Source organism: Corvus kubaryi, unplaced genomic scaffold (genome assembly GCF_017639235.1).
Source record: "Corvus kubaryi isolate FWS band 111438036 unplaced genomic scaffold, C.kubaryi_AGA036_p1.0 split3-37296, whole genome shotgun sequence".
Classification (NCBI taxonomy): Eukaryota; Metazoa; Chordata; class Aves; order Passeriformes; family Corvidae; genus Corvus; species Corvus kubaryi.
In genome coordinates, this window is record NW_024582086.1 from 2,351,635 (window position 1) to 2,370,028 (window position 18,394).

Genomic DNA, 18,394 nt, shown 5'->3' on the forward strand with positions numbered 1-18,394 from the left:
CTTTTCACTTTTAGTTTTAAATTATACTTTTAATTTGGTCAAATCCTCACCAGGTGAGATCCCATCTTTTCTGACAGTAAGCTGCCTTTAAATTGTTACCTCCTAACTTCTCATATACAGCTAGAGCTACCTTGAAAACCAAGCTTTCTACAGTTATTGTGGTGACTAGAATACTTTTCAAAACCACAACTGAGTTTGTAGCAGTTTACCTCCTTTACCTACATTAATAAGAGAGAGCTGTGGAGGAAAAAACCTATTAGAAAACATGCATATACTGCAATATTCAGCTTGTGTTATTGGTCAAGAATCCTGAGAAAAAGTAGACCTTCTCATGTACAGGTAAACATAGTCTCTTATGTATGGCTATGCTTCTTCTGGCAAGCTCAGTATGCAGGCACAGCTGGTCAAGTCATTTTATCCTCCCACAGCATACCCCAGATTAATGGGGTTGAATTTAAAACAGTTAATGCAATGCATGTTTGCCTACTACACAATAAGCAAAGAAAGATAAAATTGGCATTTCTGACCCCAGATCTAAAATGCTGAACTGTAAAAGAGAGCAGAAGTCATGGGAGGTTTCTTCACATGAACCCCCTCAAAAAGAAAGCCACATCACAGTAATAGGAATTGCCATAAACCCTGTAACGAAATAAAGGCAAGAATAGTTGGCTCAGAGGATTAGTAATGAGCAACTGACTCTTTCATTAACTGGGCACTAACCCAAACGTAGCCAAGGCTAGTAGCCACCAGGTTGCTTTAGCACTGCTGGGCCTCCACAGACAGCAGTATGACTGCTCGAATTGCCCCAGTCCTTGGAGCAGCTGCTCTGACTCACAGAGGTCAGCACTGCCAGCAACTCACAGGTGCACACCTATGCTAGAAATAGCAATCCCATCCTGCAGCATTCAACATCACCAAGAAAATGTTCAGACTCAAAAGCAATACAGAAAAATAACAAAGGCCATGCAGCCCAATGTCAGCCCCCCTGTACTAGATCTGAGAATCACAAAGCAGTTAGTGTTGGACGAGACCTGTGGAGATCATCCCGTCCAACCCCCCTGCCAGGGCAGGGTCACCTAGAACAGGTGAACCAGGAACACGTGCAGGTGGGTTTGGAATGGCTCGGGACAGGGAGACTCCACGACCTCCTTGGGTAGCCTGTGCCAGTGCTCTGCCTGTGTAAAGAAGTTCTTTCTCACTTTGCGGGGAACTTCTTGGTGAAACTTCTGATTTAGTTTATGGCCGTTGTTCCGTGTCCTGTTGCTGGGCCTCGCTGAAAAGATTCTGGCACCTTGGTCTTGCCATCCACCTTTGAGGTATTTATATGTATTATTGAGATCCACTCTCAGTCTTCTCTTTTCCAGACTGAACGGGCCCAGCTCCCGCAGTCTCTTCTCAGAGATGCTCGGCAACAACGGCAATATCCGGCTACCCCCGATCCCCACCTCTGTGGATAAGGGGCTGCGCTCTCCTCAGCGGCCAACACCAAAGTTGGACGACACGGAGCCAGCCCTCTGCCGCGCCCACACCCCTCCCCGGCGGCCGGACCGGGCGGGCGGGCAGCACCGCTCTCGCCTGCCGCCGCAGCCCAACGCCTCCCTCGGCGGCCGAGGGGGCTGGACCCAAGGTCAGGCGGCGGCGGCGGCGGCGGGCGGGGGCCGGGCCGGTAACGGATGTGCCCGCCCGCCCCGCCTCCTGCGCTGACAGAAAGGCGGCGGCGGCGGCTCTCGGTGCGCAGCGGCTGCCGCGCGCAGGCCGGTGCGGAGCAGCAGCGGCGCCTCCAGAGCCGCCCCAGAGCCCGCCCGCGGCAACCGCCGCCCTCGGGCCGCCCGTGCCCCCGCCTCGCTCCGCTCCGCCGCCGGCTCCTGCTCGGGCCGCCGCGCCCCCCGGGGATGGCGGTGCTGGCCCTGGCCTCGGAGGGGCTCGCCATCTTCGGGCTCATCCTCTTCGTCGTGCTCTGGCTCATGCACTTCATGTCCATCATCTACACGTAAGCGCCGGGGTGCGGGGGGATGGCGCCGGCGTTGTTCCGTCACCCACCCGCCATCGCGCCCGGGGCAGCGGGCCCCGTCCGCCGCACCGCCTCCGCCCCGGGCCGGCGGCTCCTCTGCCCCTGGGTGTCAGCCCGGGGGTCCGGCTGCCTCCCTCCGGTGTGCCTCCCGCAGACCCACCCCAGACACCTGGGGTTCGGGCTGGCCGTGCTCAGGGCACAGCTGTGTCCCTGCCGTCGGTCTTCGGGTAAAAAACTGCCCTCTGGGTTTCTGCCTTCTGCTCTGTGCCGTGATCTTTGCTCCTTTGCCTTTAGTGCTGCTGGGGTAGGCTTGGGGTTTGTTGTGTGCCTGTATACACCTGTAAAGCGTGGCTTTCCCGGTGGTTGTGAGAGACCAGAGTACACAGGACTTACAAAATGTGTAATGTTTGACTCTGCAACCGCTGTACGGCTGAACAACTGTAAGAACACAGTACTCTGTGCCAGCCATAAGCACACTTCTTTTTTGTATTGAGAAATAATGACAGTACTAGTAAAACAAGTATATATAGTGAGTCAGATCCTTCTTGGATAAGTCCAAGTAAAAATACCTTTAGAATTTGTGAGCAGTGTTTGCATTTTAGTGACTGTCAAGGCAGATGGAACCTGGCAGAGGAATTTTCTGTGGGTATGTGGGAAAGGATTAAGAATGCATCTCTTTGTAGATAGTCGTTTTGCTCTCTTAAGTAAAAGGCCCTCTTGCGTCACTACTAGGATTAGAAATACCTGATTTTCTGTTTGCTTTCCTTGTGCTTATCTATTCTCCTTTCTTGCTGCTCTACTGCATCTGATAGGTACCTGTGATAAAGCTCACAGAATGGGTCAGGTTGGAAAGGACCACAGTAGATGACCTGGTCCATCCATCCCTGTTCATCCTAAAGCACATGGCAGAGGACTGTCCAGAGGGTTCCTGAATATCTCCAGTGAGGGAGACTCCGCAACCTCTCTGGGCAATCTGTTCCAGTGCTCAGTCACCTGCACAGTAAAGAAGTCCTTCCTCGTGTTCAGGTGGAACCTCTGTGCATCAGTTTCTGCCTTTTGTCCTATTTCTGGGCATCACGGAGAAGAGCCTGGCTCCATTCTCTTGACACCTCCCTTCAGATACTCATAGACACTGATGGGGTCCCCTCTCAGTCGTCTCTTCTCAAGGCTGAACAGGCCCAGCTCCCTCAGCCTTTCCTCATATGAAAGATGCTCCAGTCCCTTAATCATCTTCATAGTTCTCTGCTGGACATTCTCTTTTGTCTCTCTTTTACTGGGGAGCCCAGAACTGGACACAGCACTGCAGGTGAGGCTCACCAGGGCTGATCGGAGGAGCAGGATCACCTCTCTTGCCCTGCTGGCAATGCTCCTCTTAACGCAGCCCAGGATGTCACTGGCCTTCTTGGCCACCAGGGCACACTGCTGGCTCATGGAGAGCTTGTTGTCCACCAGAGCTCCACTGAGCTGCTTTCCAGCAGGTCACCCCCAGCCTGTGCTGGTGCCTGGGCTTGTTCTTCCCCAGGTGCAGGACCCTGCATTTGCCTTTGCTGAATTTCAGAAGGTTCCTCCCTGCCCATCTCTCCAGCCTGTCAAGGTCCTTCTGAAGGGCTGCACAGTACCCTGGGGTATTGGCCAGTCATCCCAGCTTTACAGTGTCAGTGACACTGCTGAGGAGCCCTCTGCCCCTTCATCCAAGTCATTGATGGATAAGTTAAACAAGACTGGGCCCAGTACTGAACCTTGGGAGACACCGCTAGGAACAGGCCTCCAACTGGACCCTGATTATGACCTCTGGGATCCGCTGTTCAGCCAGTTCTCAATCCACCACTCTTCACTCATGCCGTCCACACTTCCTGAGTTGAATTCATGCATACTGAAGATTTGCTTCTTCTTCTCTTGTTTTTATTTTTTATGTTTGTTTAAAATGTGAAATCACTTATAAGCTCTTATGGTTTTATTCTCTTCTACTGTAGTTCAGTTACCCTTAGATCTTATATTCACTTGGATAATTAACTTCTTGAAAACTACCTGTGTGGGTTATCTTGGACACAAATGGCAGGATTTCAGTACAGGGGGACAGAAAGGGTGCTTAGTGGGGGAAGAGACTACTTTGGTCATGGCTGATTTTGGTCAGCTTTAAAGCTGATTAAAACAGTCCATTGCATGCTTAAATCTCAGCCTGTCAAGTGAGTGTGTGTGGTGCTACTGCTCATAAATCTTTCAAGAATAAGTGACAGCTGTAATGGGCAGGAGACACAAATGGGGAAGACGTGCAAGAGGACGAACAGGAGGAAGAAGGATGAGATATGCGAAGAGATGTGAGAAGAAAGAACAGGGAAGAGATAGAGGGAAGAGTACACTTTTGGGCAGTCAGTGCCACGAGAGCTATCCCCTCAAAGGGACGGCCTGCTGTGAAGGCAACAGTAGGACAGGGGCACTCCTGAGTGCACTCTGAGCTGCAGGTAAGGCACCATTGAAGGGACCTGTGGGCAACCTGTGCTGGGGTAGAGACTCCCTGAGGGGCTGCAGTCCCATGGTTGACTCTTTCCTGAGGAGCCTGCAGCCTATGGCAGGCCCATATTGGGGCACAGACTCTGCCAAAGGGATTGCAACCTGTACATAAGTCACTCCTGAGCAATTACACCTGCTAGAGCAGAGTAGCAGTTTAAGGCACAACGAGCAGTGGAGGAAAATGAGTAAGAAGTAAGGCATGGCAGAAAAAGCATTATGTGCTGAACCTTGCCTCCTGTGTCATCTTGCTGAAGGGCTGGGGAGGGACCGGGTGTAAGGAGCAATGCAAATGAGTAATTCAAATAGGAGGGTGAGGGGGAAAATGTTTCTTTCTGAAGCAGAGCCTGGGGAAGGAGGGCAAAAGGCCCTTCCCTGAAGGTTAGGTTGTTTCTTTTTTTTGCCTCAATACCCAAATGGATAATTAGTTGCCTGATAATTGCCAATAATTTAAATAGAATTGCCTGAGTTGAGGCAATTTTACCTGTGACAGTAATTGGAGGGGAATGCAGGCAACAGCTGGACCTGGTATGGCCTGCATCTAGAGTGTTTGCAGTGGTGTGAAATCTGGAAGGAGTTGTATTTTTTGTAAATGGGAATTTGTGTTACAAGTATATGTAAAAATTGTGTGTTAACAGGCAGAAAACTTGGGGGGGGGGGGGTGAGAACTGGAGTGATCCAGTCTCAGCCTCTGAGGCTCCTGAAGAAAAGTCTGCTTCCAGCAGGGTTCTGGAATCGCCAACTCAGCAGGGCCAGAGTTGGGAGCTGTCTTTGACAGAGTAATGGGCTGATGGCAACAGGGGTGTTTAGTGCAAAACAGTGGCCCATGGTTGGAGGTGAGCAGATGGTAGCACTGAGGTGACCAAATTGCAAATTGTTCTGGGTTCACAGGCTGTTGTGATGAAGGTGCCCTGGTTACAGTGATTCGGCAGATCCGAGGAAAAAGGATCACAGCTCCCCATAGTGTGACCGCACAGCTGCTCTTTGAAGTGAAAATAAAGAAATGATGGACACTAAAGCAGCCATCCCAGGGAACTGTCCTTGCAGTGACTGTGGTGGTGCTGGAAAACTGTAGCTGATGGGATGTAGCTGATGGCTAGAGAGGGCAGTGTGCCGGTGAGTTTGGAGCCTGTGCTACGTGTTAGCGTTGCCCTGTGCAAGGGAGGAGGGCTGGGGGGTTGTCTAATGGAGTTGTATGTGGAGGAGTGGCCTGGTCCTGCAAGCAGTATAGTGGAGGAGGTGATCAACTGTATTTGCTTTGAATGCTGGAGCATGTTTACGGGGAAAGGACCCCAGATAAAAGATGACTGTTAGTGTTATGCCCTGAGAACTCTGGTGGCTGGGCACTGTTACTAGTGCCCTTTGTCTCACAGAGACTAGTTTTATCCTGGATGGCAAACATAGCACACTGCACCCTTTCCTAGACCCCTGAGGTATGAAGGGGTCTTCACTTATGGGCAGAAACTGCTTTTTTATGTCAGTGGGGGGATGCAGTAATAGAATAGAATTAGGTGATACTTGGCATATATTGAATAATACATTGGTCCTGTTACAGGAAATAAGAAAGATGAAACTAATTAGTCTTCCTGTTTTCTCTTTACAGACAGTATTGTTAGTTTAACTTTTTAAAAGTCGTTGAGGTACTGCTTGTACTCAGTCTGCACTGTGTCTAGCCATGCTCTATTGCTGAACTGTAAGGTCTCCTCTGTGCCACTAGAGTACTAAGATAATGTTGTGACATATCAGTAAAGCTGTTGTGGACTAGACAGTCATCCTTCTGTGGTTTTCTATTGGTATTTAAAAAGTTTGATTTAGCAAAAGACTTAGAATGTGTGAATTAAGTAGGCAAAGGGAGTTACTCAAGAAAGTAAGTTTTTTTGTCTTGAAATGCTTTCAGCAGTTGTTAAGATTAAGGTCCAGACAATATTTCTTTTGCATTGGTTCATGCTGTGATTGCTTCCAAAGTTGTAGTAGTTGTAGCTCAAAGCTAAGGTACTGTTCTTCCATACTGCATTTGCAAAATCTGGTTCTTGACACTTCTTCCCTCTAATTTCAGTGGGTTTGAAACATTTTGGTTGGAAACATTTAGGTTGGAAAAGACCTCCAAGATCATTGATTCCAGCCTTTGACTGATCACCATCTTATCAATTAAGCCTGAGCACCAAGTGCTATGTCCAGTCGTTTCTTGAATACCCCTGGGGAAGGTGACTCCACAGCCTCCCTGGGCAGTCCATTCCAATGCTTGACAACCCCTTCTGTGAAGAAATTCTTCCTGATACCCAGCCTGAACTTCCCCTGACAGAGCTTGAAGCCATGTCCACTTGTTCTGTCAGTAGTTGCCTAGAAGGAGACACTGACCCCCACCTGGCTACACCCTCCTTTCAGGGAGTTGTAGAGAGTGATAAGGACTCTCCCCTGAGCCTCCTTTTTTCCAGGCTGAACAACCCCATTTTCTTCAGCTGCTTCTCACAGGACTTACTCTCTAGACCCTTCTTCAGCTTCATTGCCCTTCTCTAGACATGCTCCAGCACCTCAATGTCTTCCTTGTTGTGAGGGGCCCAAAACTGAATACAGGATTCACTGGTGTGGCCACCAGTGCCAAGTGAAGAGGGACAATCACTGCCCTGGTCCTGCTGGCCACACTGTTGCTGATATAAGCCAGGATTCCATTGGCTTTCTTGGCCTCCTGGACTCATGGCTGGCTCATGTTCAGGCAGGTGTTGATCAGGACCTCCAGGTCCTTTTCTACTGGGCAGCTTTCCAGCTACTCTGCCCCCAGCTTGTAGCACTGGATGGGGTTGTTGTGGCCAAAGTGCAGGACCCAGCAGCTCACCTTGTTGAGCCACTGTCATGGCTTAAATGCAGATAGCAATTAAGCACCCACAGCAGCTCACTCACACCCCCCCATCACCTCCACCCTAGTGGAACACCACTTAACAACTGGTCCTGGCCTATCGATCCAGATCCCTCTCCAGAGTCTTCCTACCCTCCAGCAAATCAGTATTCCTGGCCAATTTAGTGTCATTATGAATGTACTGTGCACTTGATCCTGTTGTCTGGGTCCCCAATAAAGATATTAAAGACATTAGATAATGTTTGGTAACTCTTTTAAGCTATTTATTTGTCTTTCCATTTGTATTTATCTGGTCAAAAAACCTGAACTCATGTGAAGTCATGTTCTGGCTTTGAGTCTTCATTGTTCTTGTCCCAGTTGTCAGTGGCAATTCTAATTATAGCACTTAATGGAAATCACTTTAAGGCAGCCACAGTAAGTTGATATTGAGGTTGCTCATTGTCTTGGTTCCCAGGTGTAAGTGGGAAGGGTACTGCATGTCACTTAATTGATAAACATACTGCTGTTTTTAGACAAATTCTTTTTAAAAGCTTTTAGTTACAGTAGTCAATGAAGAAATAATGAATTCTGCATTTATGTGGCATTTGGGTGTAACTGGGCCTTGTCTGCTGGGTGAAAATCAAGACTTTTCATAAATGTATACATGTAATAAAAAACCCAGACGAAACTAGAAGTAATTAATAGCCTTATTGTAGTGTTTGTGGGCACAAGGAGGAAATCCAGTTTGCACAGATGCATTAAACTCAAGTTTCCAGAGGTACTTCTGCAACACTGAAGAACTTCTTAAACATGGCTTCTAAACCTAAACAAAAACTTCCACATATATGATGCTTAACTTCTGCCTTTTTTATGTGAAGTAATTTTGATATTTTGGTTAATAATCTCTTATTGCATAGTAATTGTGACACTGAATTCTGAAGAAAATAACAGTTTTATGTCTCTTTATTTCTCTGTTTGTCTCGTCAACCCTTTTTTTTTTCCTCATTGACCCTCTCTTGCTGCTCAGTCTTTAATTTGTGTCCAGGTTTATCCTGCTCTAATCTCTCTGTTTCTCACTGTCATCTCATTTTTGCCTTTTTGTTTGTTGGTGGGACTCTCTCCTTTTTTGGACTTTCTTAGGTTTTCCAGTGTCTGGCAATAGCTTGGGTAGGGTATCTGTTAAGAGCAGCAGTAGTTACTCAATTAGCCATCAAGTTGCATTTTTTTTGTTTTGTGGAACTGCTGCAGACGCATCCTGTTGCAGATAGGAGCCAGGTAGATTGTAGTGTATACTAATTTAAAAGGCAATGTTTAGAGAACTCTCCTGTTACTATCAAGTGTTACCAAGCATAAGTGAACAAACATTTTGGTAGACTCTGATGGAGATAATCCAAATACTCCTTTATGAGATGAGAGATACCCTTGCCTCCTGTTGATAACCAAACCTGGAGAACTGCAAAGTGTGATTGTAGTAGAGCTTCTCTAGGAAGTGGTGGGAAGATGTCTAGCACATGCAGAATGCCGTGTCTGTTCTTGGATATGTGACTTAAAGGAACCTTTATTCAACTTGAACAACTTACACTTAAATGTTTTATGCAGGTTGTCTACCTCAAGGTAAATAGTTTTTCCAGTTATGTAGCTGATGACAAGGATGATGTAAAGTGTTGGTGACTAACAGCAGATTGTTGTCTGTGATCTTGAATGTGTGCAACAGGGAACAGAGCAAATTCATGATCTGATTAGCAGCGTCTTTTTGCAAAAGTTCTTCAAGGGTTAAAAGCAAGCAAAAGAAATACTTAGGTGTTTGATCATAAACTGGGACATTGGAGAGGCATGAAAAGTTGGAAAGTTATCTGAGGCTTCTGTTTGGTCTGACGTGACGTTTAATCTTCCTGCTTTTTCCCTCAGTAACCCTGTCTCCCATAATCTGTGCATTGATGATAGGCCCTACTTTATGCAGAAACCCGAAGGTGTTTGCCACAAGTGTTACATGCGTACAACTTTATGTTGTATGGGTTGTATGGTTTCAGTAAATGGAGAACAACATTGTAGCAGAGGCAAATCTGAAAGAGAGCAAGGCAAAGATTGGAAGTCAAGTGGTTACTGGGGAGGAAGACAGGAAAATGATAGGGTGTGGGAATGCAGAGGTCAGAATAAACAGAATATCCTGAGCTGGAGGGGACCCACAAGGATCATAGAAGTCCAGCTCCTGTTCCTGCACAGGACATCCCCAAGAGTCACACCATGTGCCTGAGAGTGTTGTCCAAACACTTCCTTAACTCTGGCAGACTTCATGCTTTGACTGTTTCCTTGTGGGAGAACGTTTTTCTAGTATCCAGCCTGTGTTCCTTGACCTTCACGCCATTGCCTTGGGCCCTGTTACTGCTCACCACAGAGGTGAGATCAGTGCCTGCCCTTTCTCTTCCCTCGTGAGGAAGTTGTAATTTTAATGAGGTCTCCCCTCAGTCTCCTCCGGGCTGAACAGACCAAGTGACCTCAGCAGCTCTTCATAAGGCTTCCCTACAGAATCGTCACCATCCTGGTGGCCCTCCTTTAGACAATCTCTAGTAGCTTTGTATCTTTTTTTTTTCTATATGCTTGTGCCCAAAACTGCAGACAGTACTTGAGGGGAGGCTGAACCAGTGCAGAGCAGAGTGGGACAATCTCCTCTAACAACCTGGAGTCAGAGGTGAAAGCCATTTTTTTCAACACTGTGAAGGAAATTGGAGTGCTTTAGGCTGGAAATGCCAGTTGAGGGTTCAGTTCCATCCCCTGCTTGAAGCTGAAACAAATTTTCACAGTTTGCTGTATGTTCACAGTGCATTGATATGATAATATTAGTTTGTGATAGAAGATGGAAACTATTGAAGGAATGCTAAGTTTGAGATGCACAAAATCATCAGGTATTAATAATTTCTGGGACCAGTTGTGTTTGACATCTTATTAATGACATGGAGTATATGACATTATAAGCAAGTTTGCTGATGGTACAGAACAGGAGAGAGTGGCTAATAGACCAGATAAGTTCAGAGGGACCCAGACAAGCTGGAGAGATGGTCTGACAAGAAGCATATGAAGCTCAACCCAGGAAAATCCCGTGTCCTGCACCTGGCAGAAATAACTCTGTGCATCAGTACAGGCTAGAGACTGACAGGCTTGACAGCAGCTTGGCAGGAAGAGACCTGTGAGTGCTGATTGGTGCCAATCAGCCAATTAAACATCACTTTGATTATGAACAGCAGCATGCTTTTGGCAGAGAAAGCCATTGCTGCATTGTTAGCAGGTTGAGGAACGTGATCCTTCTGTTGTACACAGCACCAGAGGGGCTGTGTCTGGAGTGCAGAGCACAGTTTTGGTCTCTCCAGTATGAGTCATGGGTATGCTGGCACAAGTCTGGTTTAGGGCTACAGAGGTGATGGTGGGACTGCAGCATCTGACACACGAGGAGGGGCTGAGAGCTGGAACTCTGCCTGGAGAACGCTTGGAGGGATCCTGTTAATGTGTGTGAATACCTGATTGTTTGGAGGAATGAAGGATGTGAGGTCCAAGACTCATCTCAGTGGTGCCTAGTGACAAGATTAAAAGCAACAAGGGCAAATTCAAGTGAAAGACTGTTATTTCAAAGCAAAGGAGACACTCATTGCTGAGCATTGAAACAGGCGTTCCAGAGAGTTTGTGGAGGCTCCGTCCTTGAAAACAGGAAAAACTGGCTGGTCCTTAGCAACCTAATCTAGTTACCCCAGTTAGAGCCAGGCACTTGGATTAGCTGACCTCCAGAGGTGCCTTCCAACCTCTGCTGTATGGTGATTTTTTTGTGAAAGATGACATTGAGGCAGCTATCCTGGACTGTTATGGAGCAGTAGACTAAGAAGGAGGTTGTGTGGAGGCCGTAAGTTTTGTGTGTTGCTTATTTTAAACAAGTAGAAGTTTACCTGAAACCAAGTAATAATAAGGCTTAAATTTAGGTAATCCTTAGGGGAAGACATATCTGAAAAAAAACAGGAGTTAGTTTTTCATATACTGAAATTGTGAATAAGTTTCTGTATTACAAGCATGATAAACAGGGAAAGCTAAACAGTGCAGGACTAGAAATCTGAGAGTGGTAACAATGTGGGAGAAAACCAATAATGTTGAAGGCAATTAGGGCATGCCAATTTTTTAGTAATGAGAGTCAGGAGGATAAGACACAGACTATAAACTTTGGGGTAGACATTATGGTAGTAGTGGCCCTGAATGATTTATCAGAATGCAAGAAACCTAAGCCTAGATTAAAGACTGTCTAGTGTTCGTTTAAAGGAGAGGAATTACGGCAGTCTGGATGGTGTTTCTTCTCAACTTATGTTGCGAAGAGGGAAGATAGTACAATAGACATGTTTTGATTTTAAAGCCCACTTGTCACATCTCTTGGGAGTGGTTTGTATGGAAGGGGAAGATAGAAGGCTGTAAGATTTGGAGTATGTAGTATGGAAATGAAATGGGTTGGGTTAGTGGAGCTGTTACAGGGCAAAAAAGCATCCAGCTTTGTATGTGAGCTGGAGTGGAAGAAGCTGAATAGTGGGATGAGGAAAAATATAATCTTTCTGTCAGCATTTGTCAGGATATGAAGATTTTGAAGAAGTTTTAAGAAGTTGATGCTTTACATGAACTGTTTCCATAAAAGCATGGCTTTTGATTATGGTGGATGAGTAGAATGGTAGATGATAAATTACTCTAAAAATTGGAATCTGAAATTTCTGAGTTATATGCTGAGCATATTACTAGTTTTACTGTTTTACCAGAGCACCCTTCAGTATGTGTGTCCATCACTCATGAGAATTGCGTAATGCTAAATAGTGGTGTCAGAGTTCACTAGGATTTTTAAATAGTTTTTTAACTGAAATAAAATACTGTAGTTTTGACACATTTAATATTGGTTTTACATTTACTGACGACTGTGGTTTAAAAGAAAGTATTAATTACTTTGTGAGATATCTTTTCCTAGAGACTAAGAAAAGATTTTTATTTTGCTAATTGCAAGGTGACTAATTTTGTATTTTCTTAAATACATTACTTTTAATAGTGGGTGATGAGGACCTATGCAAGACTATATCTTCTCATAATTGGCCTGGGTGAATTCATACCCTGAATCAATTTATTCTAGTTTCAGCATGTATAAAGTAAGTCTTACACCGTCCTTTGGACAACTAGGGTAAAAAGCATTCTTACAAGCGTAAACAAAGATAGAAAATTGAAGGGGTGCATTGTACTAAGTGAAAGATTAGGACTGTCTTGCCAGCGCTACTTGCAACACTTTGCTGAGGATTTGTTTTATTTCTTGCAGCTGTTTTTTGAACAGCTGGTGGGTGCTTCTAGTGGACCAATCTTTTTTCATTAAACCAGCAGGATAACTAACAACTGGTATCTTTGCCAGTTTGTGCTGCTAGCTGGTTTGGTCTGGTTTAGACCACTTGAGCTCCGCTCTTTAGAAATAACTGTTTGTAAACCAAAGACTGTTTTGTTTTCTTCCCCCTCTCTTGGTAGGGCTCATCTTGGATTTGTTAACAATTTGAGTCCATGAGGAGGAATCTTTGAATGAAGTTAACCATTCACTTTTATGTCGTTTGCAGCCGTCCTATTCTTATTAAGCACTTGTCTTGATCTTTATTCAATTTGCCTGTGTTGTAATGATTTCCCAGACAACTGCTGCTTTGCTTTAATAATGGGTAGTGTGCTACACCTTATTTCTGCTTATTTTTTGAAGCAGAAGTATCATTTGTCTGGTCATACACACATGTTAAAATATTCAAGCTGATGAAAATCAGATATTGGTCAATGTACTGAGCTGTTATGGAGAAGATATCCCAAATGCTTTATACTGAAATACTTTGAGCTAAAAATTGAGTTAAAATTGAGTTCAAAATTGTTACTTCACACTTCCTTTTAAGTATTTTTAAGAGAGGTGATACATATGTTTTATACCTGCATTTCCAAGGAGATTCTTTTGTGTGGTTTGTGTTGTGGTGAGGGCAGTATTTTTTTGACAGTATGAACCAAGTATTGGGGGTTTTTGTAGACATAAGGTAAAATTTGATAAGTTGATTTTTCTGGTTCTTATTTGTTGGAAATGTAAAAAAAAATTTAAAATTGCTCTTCTGAAATGCAGTCAAGCATGATGTTGAGTGTAGAAGTGTTAAATTTTAACTTAGCATTTTCTTTCAAAGCGGTTTTGTTTTTATATAATTGCTTCCGTCAGTTTCTGGTGTTTCATAAAGGAGACTTATTCAAGCTTTCCAAGGTATTTGCAGCATGAGAGCAGTGACCCTCTTACTGACAATTGTGTAGTCCAGACAAGGTTTACAGCTTTTTTATTACCCCAGCTGTGGGTAATATGGCCCCAGACTGTGTGTTCAAACTTGTGTGAATTGGTGTTGGAGTGTCTTTTTCAGTACAAAACAGTATGCTATTTTGTACTCTGGAAACACTTGTTCCTGAATTAATGGAATATAAATCAGCCTGTCATACACTGAAAATAAAGAAAAAATGTTGGCATGTATGGTTTGTTAATATAGTTTCTGATTAGCCATTAACATAATTCTGTTACTGGCAGTTAACTGTTTTGAAAGTTTTAAGGGAGAAGAAACTGGAAAAAGCTGCACAGGAGGAGAAGCCTGGAGTCTGTAGGATGCACATTATGTAATGTTTAGCAAATAATGTTGTCATTTAAACTTGTGCCTTATGAAATAATTGAGGCCGAGCTAGTTTAATCTTAACAGATTTTCAAAAAAAAGTCAGAAAACTGAATGGAATAGTCTCACAATAAAATTGTTCAGAAGTTTTGTGTTTTAGAAGCTCCCACACTTAATATTGATGGGTTGATCCTGTACTAAAAGCTCTCTGCTGTGGTTGGTTTATCTGGCCCAGAGTTATGGCCATCCCCTGGAGATGCTTTCATAAACAAAACGCATATTATGCTGGATGCAGCAGTTCTCTAAAGTTGCATAATGTTTGTTGCAAGGAGTACCAAAAACATTTCTGTTTCTATGCCTCAGTGAATCTTGATTTGATGCTCAGGGGGATAATCCAAATCCCCTCCTACTGCTATGCCTTTCTAAACATTTCTGCCATTCTAATATGCCTTTAGTGAGCATGTGGCTATTTGGTGACTCAGATCAGCAAGCAATTTTTTTCTGTGGAGTAGTTCCCTGTTTGATCAGCAGGCTGATCCAATTTGTCTTGTGGTGCTGACTGTTTTATAGCCACAAGTGGGCTGAGGGTGTGGGAAAGCAGAAACAGGGAATAAATTGCTATTTTGATGGCAGACTGCAGATAGACTACAAGGAAAAACGTGTTTATTTTAATTCTTAGTGCGATGCAGCAATGGATGTGTTGTAGGCGACTTGCTGTGTCTCTGTTAAGTCCACTTCATTTCAGCTTGCTGAATTGTAAACTGTCAAAGACTTCCTCAGTAAAAGGGTTCCTGTTGCTTCAGGTTCAGCCACAGCCTATTGTATGGAAGCCTGTTTGTTTCTTCTTTTGTCCTGGGGGAGTGGGAGGGGAGTAGGAGAGAACATGTTTGCTGGCTTAAAGTTGAGGTGTCTAGTGTTTGCTCTTTCTTATTCCTGAAAGATAAGGTCGGGAGTTTTTTTCTACTTAAAACTGTAAAAAGTATTTGAAAGCATTTTTAGTTCCCCTTGTCTCTCCCCCATTGCCCCGTTTTAGAAAAGACTGTATCAAGTTATGGATTGCATCTGCTGAACATGACTTCATGGTAATACTTGGAAAATGCTGGTTGAAGAATTTCAGTAGTGCATGGAGTTTTTAAATTTGAAATGGCAAGTAGCACTAGATGGGACATTTACTGTTCTACATGATATGATTTTTTTTTTTTGGCCTTATTCTTAGCCACTGGTTGGACTATGCCTTTCCAAAACTGCATAAGCAAATTGGTGTTTGGTGTTCTTTTGTTTTGTTTTTTGGTTGTTTTGGGGTTTTTTTTAAGTTTTGACTTTTGGTGCTTTTGAGCTTGTTTTAGGTTTACTGGGGTTTTTTTTATCATTTCTCTTCTCCACTACCCATTGTGATTTCAGTGCATTACACTGACAGGTCCTTTTCATTTTGTCTGTGGAGGTATGGGAAGTATAGGGAGAAAATATGTACACTCAGTACACTCAGCTGGCATGTGATGAAGCACAATTGTAGCATGCTTTTCAACATAAACTCCTAGTATGCAAAAAAGCAGCGTTGCATTTCTTGTTTTCAGTGGTTTTGAGGCATGCACAAACCTGTGACTGTTCCTCTGCTGGCAGACAGCCGAGAAGTCTCTCCTACAAAGTGCACACCTGGATCATACCTACCATGTTCTTCTTTCAAACTCATCTACTTCCTCCTGTCTCTGAACATTTTATCAAGGCCAAGTGACATGTTAAATGTTTTTAATTATGTTAGGGTTTCCCCTTGAGTCCTTTCCTGTTGTCCACAGCTGTGTGTTTCTGCTCCTCCCTATTGTTGGATCTGACAGTTGTGTAACTGTTACGTTGGTGAATGTGTGGTTGGACTTGCCGTGTGTCCATATGGCTGTTGAATTGGATGTGAGCAGGTGACAGAAGTGGAGGATGGGAAAGAATGCCTCTCTGAGAGCAATGACTGACTGCTGCAATGGGTTGATCAGGCCAGCAGCTAAGCAAGGGTGCCTGGCACTAGCCTATTTTTATAGGCTGATGTCTTCCTTTCAGTCAAGAGAGGTAGAAGAGTGGTGTGCCTTAAGTATTACTTCAAGAGTCTCTTGTGAGCACCGGCAGTGTTTTCTCTTACTAATTAACTCAAGTTAGCTGTTTCTGGCAGATAAGGAGCAACCTATAAGGGAGTGAATGCTGTGAAGGAAAAGTGTGATGTAGAGTTGGTTGTGCAGTAGCTTTTAGGCACCTGACCCAAATCAATGGTCAGCTCATCTCAGCTCTTCTGGAAGCCCGCTGAAGCATAGAGGGAAGGAGACCCTATTCCTACTCTTCTCCTGTGGCCTTGGCAGCACATTCAGAGCCTTCTTGAACGTGCTCTGGAGTTCTGTGCAGCCTTCCATAAGATGCCTGAAATCTAATTTGGCAGAAGACAATCTGATGTGGAAGAAAACAAAAGGCAGATTTAACTTTCAGTTGAGTGAGTGATTTGAAGGAGGATTGTATGGACATCAATACTAGCATGATGTCTTGTTTGGTTGGTATTGATGGCAGCACAGGAGGAGGATTACTGGGGGACCTTTGCTGCCTGTGAAGCTGCATGATCATCTTGCTGCATCCTTTCAAGCTTACTAGGTTAAAGTGATGAAATTCTAACATTACATGTTGAGTAATAGTTATGTGGTGGTTTATGTATCTCAGCTAGTTCACTGTGGGATCAGACAAATGCCAGCACAGGACATCCCAGAAAGAGAGGAGGAAAGGGGGAGTGCCTCTGAGCAGTAGCAGCCTGCAGTTAAACTGCTTCAGCTACATTATAAAACTCCTCTCAAGGGGAAGAAAGGTTGAAAACAAGATCAAGGTGTTTAATTCTTGCTTTAAGAAAAATTCTCTCAATTTGCTGGGAGACCAGTGGCCACAGGTCATTCCTGGTTTTCTGTTTGATTTGTCTTTCAGTTTTCAAATCTCTCTGAGATCTAGGAGGTCCCTAAAAAGGAGTAATAGTGTAGTAGACCTCCACAGTAATACAACAGTAGTATTACGGTGTGCTTAAATCTGGGCAGAGAAGTAGAAGAAACAAGTACTTGATAATAGTGTGTTATTTACCTTTACTTGTATCATTGCAGAGTCTTCTTGTGTTTTTCTGCCTCCATGTTTTGCTTCCTGATGGTGTCTACTAGAGCTGTGGCAATGATTTCTTGTACATACCCCATCCCTCCCACCGTCACATGCAGACAAAAACCTGCACATACATATTTATTATAAAAAAAGTAATTATATTTGTAAATATTTATTATATAATATTATATATAGAAAAAATCTTAGTCACATAGGAAAATACAGAATTGTACACTAGTTTAGGTTGGAAAAGCTCTCAAAGATCATCAAGTCCAACTGTCAACTGAACACTGAACCATGTCCGTAAGAACCACATCTACACATCTTTTAACTATCTCCACGTTTGGTGACTCCACCACTTCCTTGGACAACCCATTCCAATGCTTGCTAAGCCTTTTGGTGGAGAATTTTTTTCTAATATTCAACCTAAACTTCCCTGGTGCTGCAACTTGAGGCCCTTCTTGTCTTGCCACTTGTTATTGGGACCGGAGACTGACCCCTGCCCCACCACAGTCTCTTTTCAGGGAGTTGTGGAGTGTGATAAGGTCACCTCTAAACCTCTTTTTCTCCAGGATGAGCACCCTCAGCTCCCTCAGTCTCTTCTCATCAGACTTGTGTTCCAAACCCTTCTGTAGCTCTGTTGCCCTTCTCTGGACACACTCCAGCACTTCAGCATTCTTGTAGTGAGGGGCCCAAAACTGAACACAGGACTCGAGGTGTGGCCTCAACAGTGCCCAGTACAGGGCAGTGGTCATTGTCCTGGTCTGCTGGCCACACTATTGCTGATACAGGCCAGGATGCCATTGGCCCCCTTGGCCACCTTGGACACATGGCTGGCTCATGTTCAGCCGCTCCCAGGTCCTTTACCTCTGGGCTGATTTCCAGCCACTCCTTCCCCAGTCTGCAGCTCTGGACGGGGTTGCTGGGACCCAAGTGCAGGATCTGGCCCCTGGCCTTATTTAACCTCACACAAGTGGCCTTGGCCCATGGATTCAGGCTGTCCAGATCCCTCTGCAGAGCCTTCCTGCCCTCCAGCAGATCAACTTGGTGCCATCTGCAAACTGACAGTGCACTTGGTCTTGTGACCATTGATAAAGGTATTAAGCAGGACTGGACCCAGTACTGACCCCTGGAGAATGCCGCTGCTGACTGGACACTAATTGGATTTAACTCCATTCCCCGTCACTCTCTGGGTCCAGCCAGCCAGTTCTTAACCCAGCGAAGACTGCAGCTGTCCAAGACATCGGGAGCCAGTTTCTTCAGGAGAACACC

The 18,394-nt window shown here is 44.7% G+C and overlaps 1 protein-coding gene across 1 annotated transcript in view; it reads left to right on the forward strand.

Annotated features, from left to right (window-relative positions):
* The first annotated feature begins 1,789 nt into the window (after positions 1-1,789).
* The window catches only part of UGCG (UDP-glucose ceramide glucosyltransferase), a 36,660-nt gene continuing 20,055 nt past the window's right edge, over positions 1,790-18,394 (forward strand). The window contains exon 1 of the mRNA XM_042015250.1: positions 1,790-1,990. Coding sequence (XP_041871184.1) covers positions 1,893-1,990 — 98 coding nt within the window. The 5' untranslated portion in view covers positions 1,790-1,892. The remainder of the gene's footprint in view (positions 1,991-18,394) is intronic.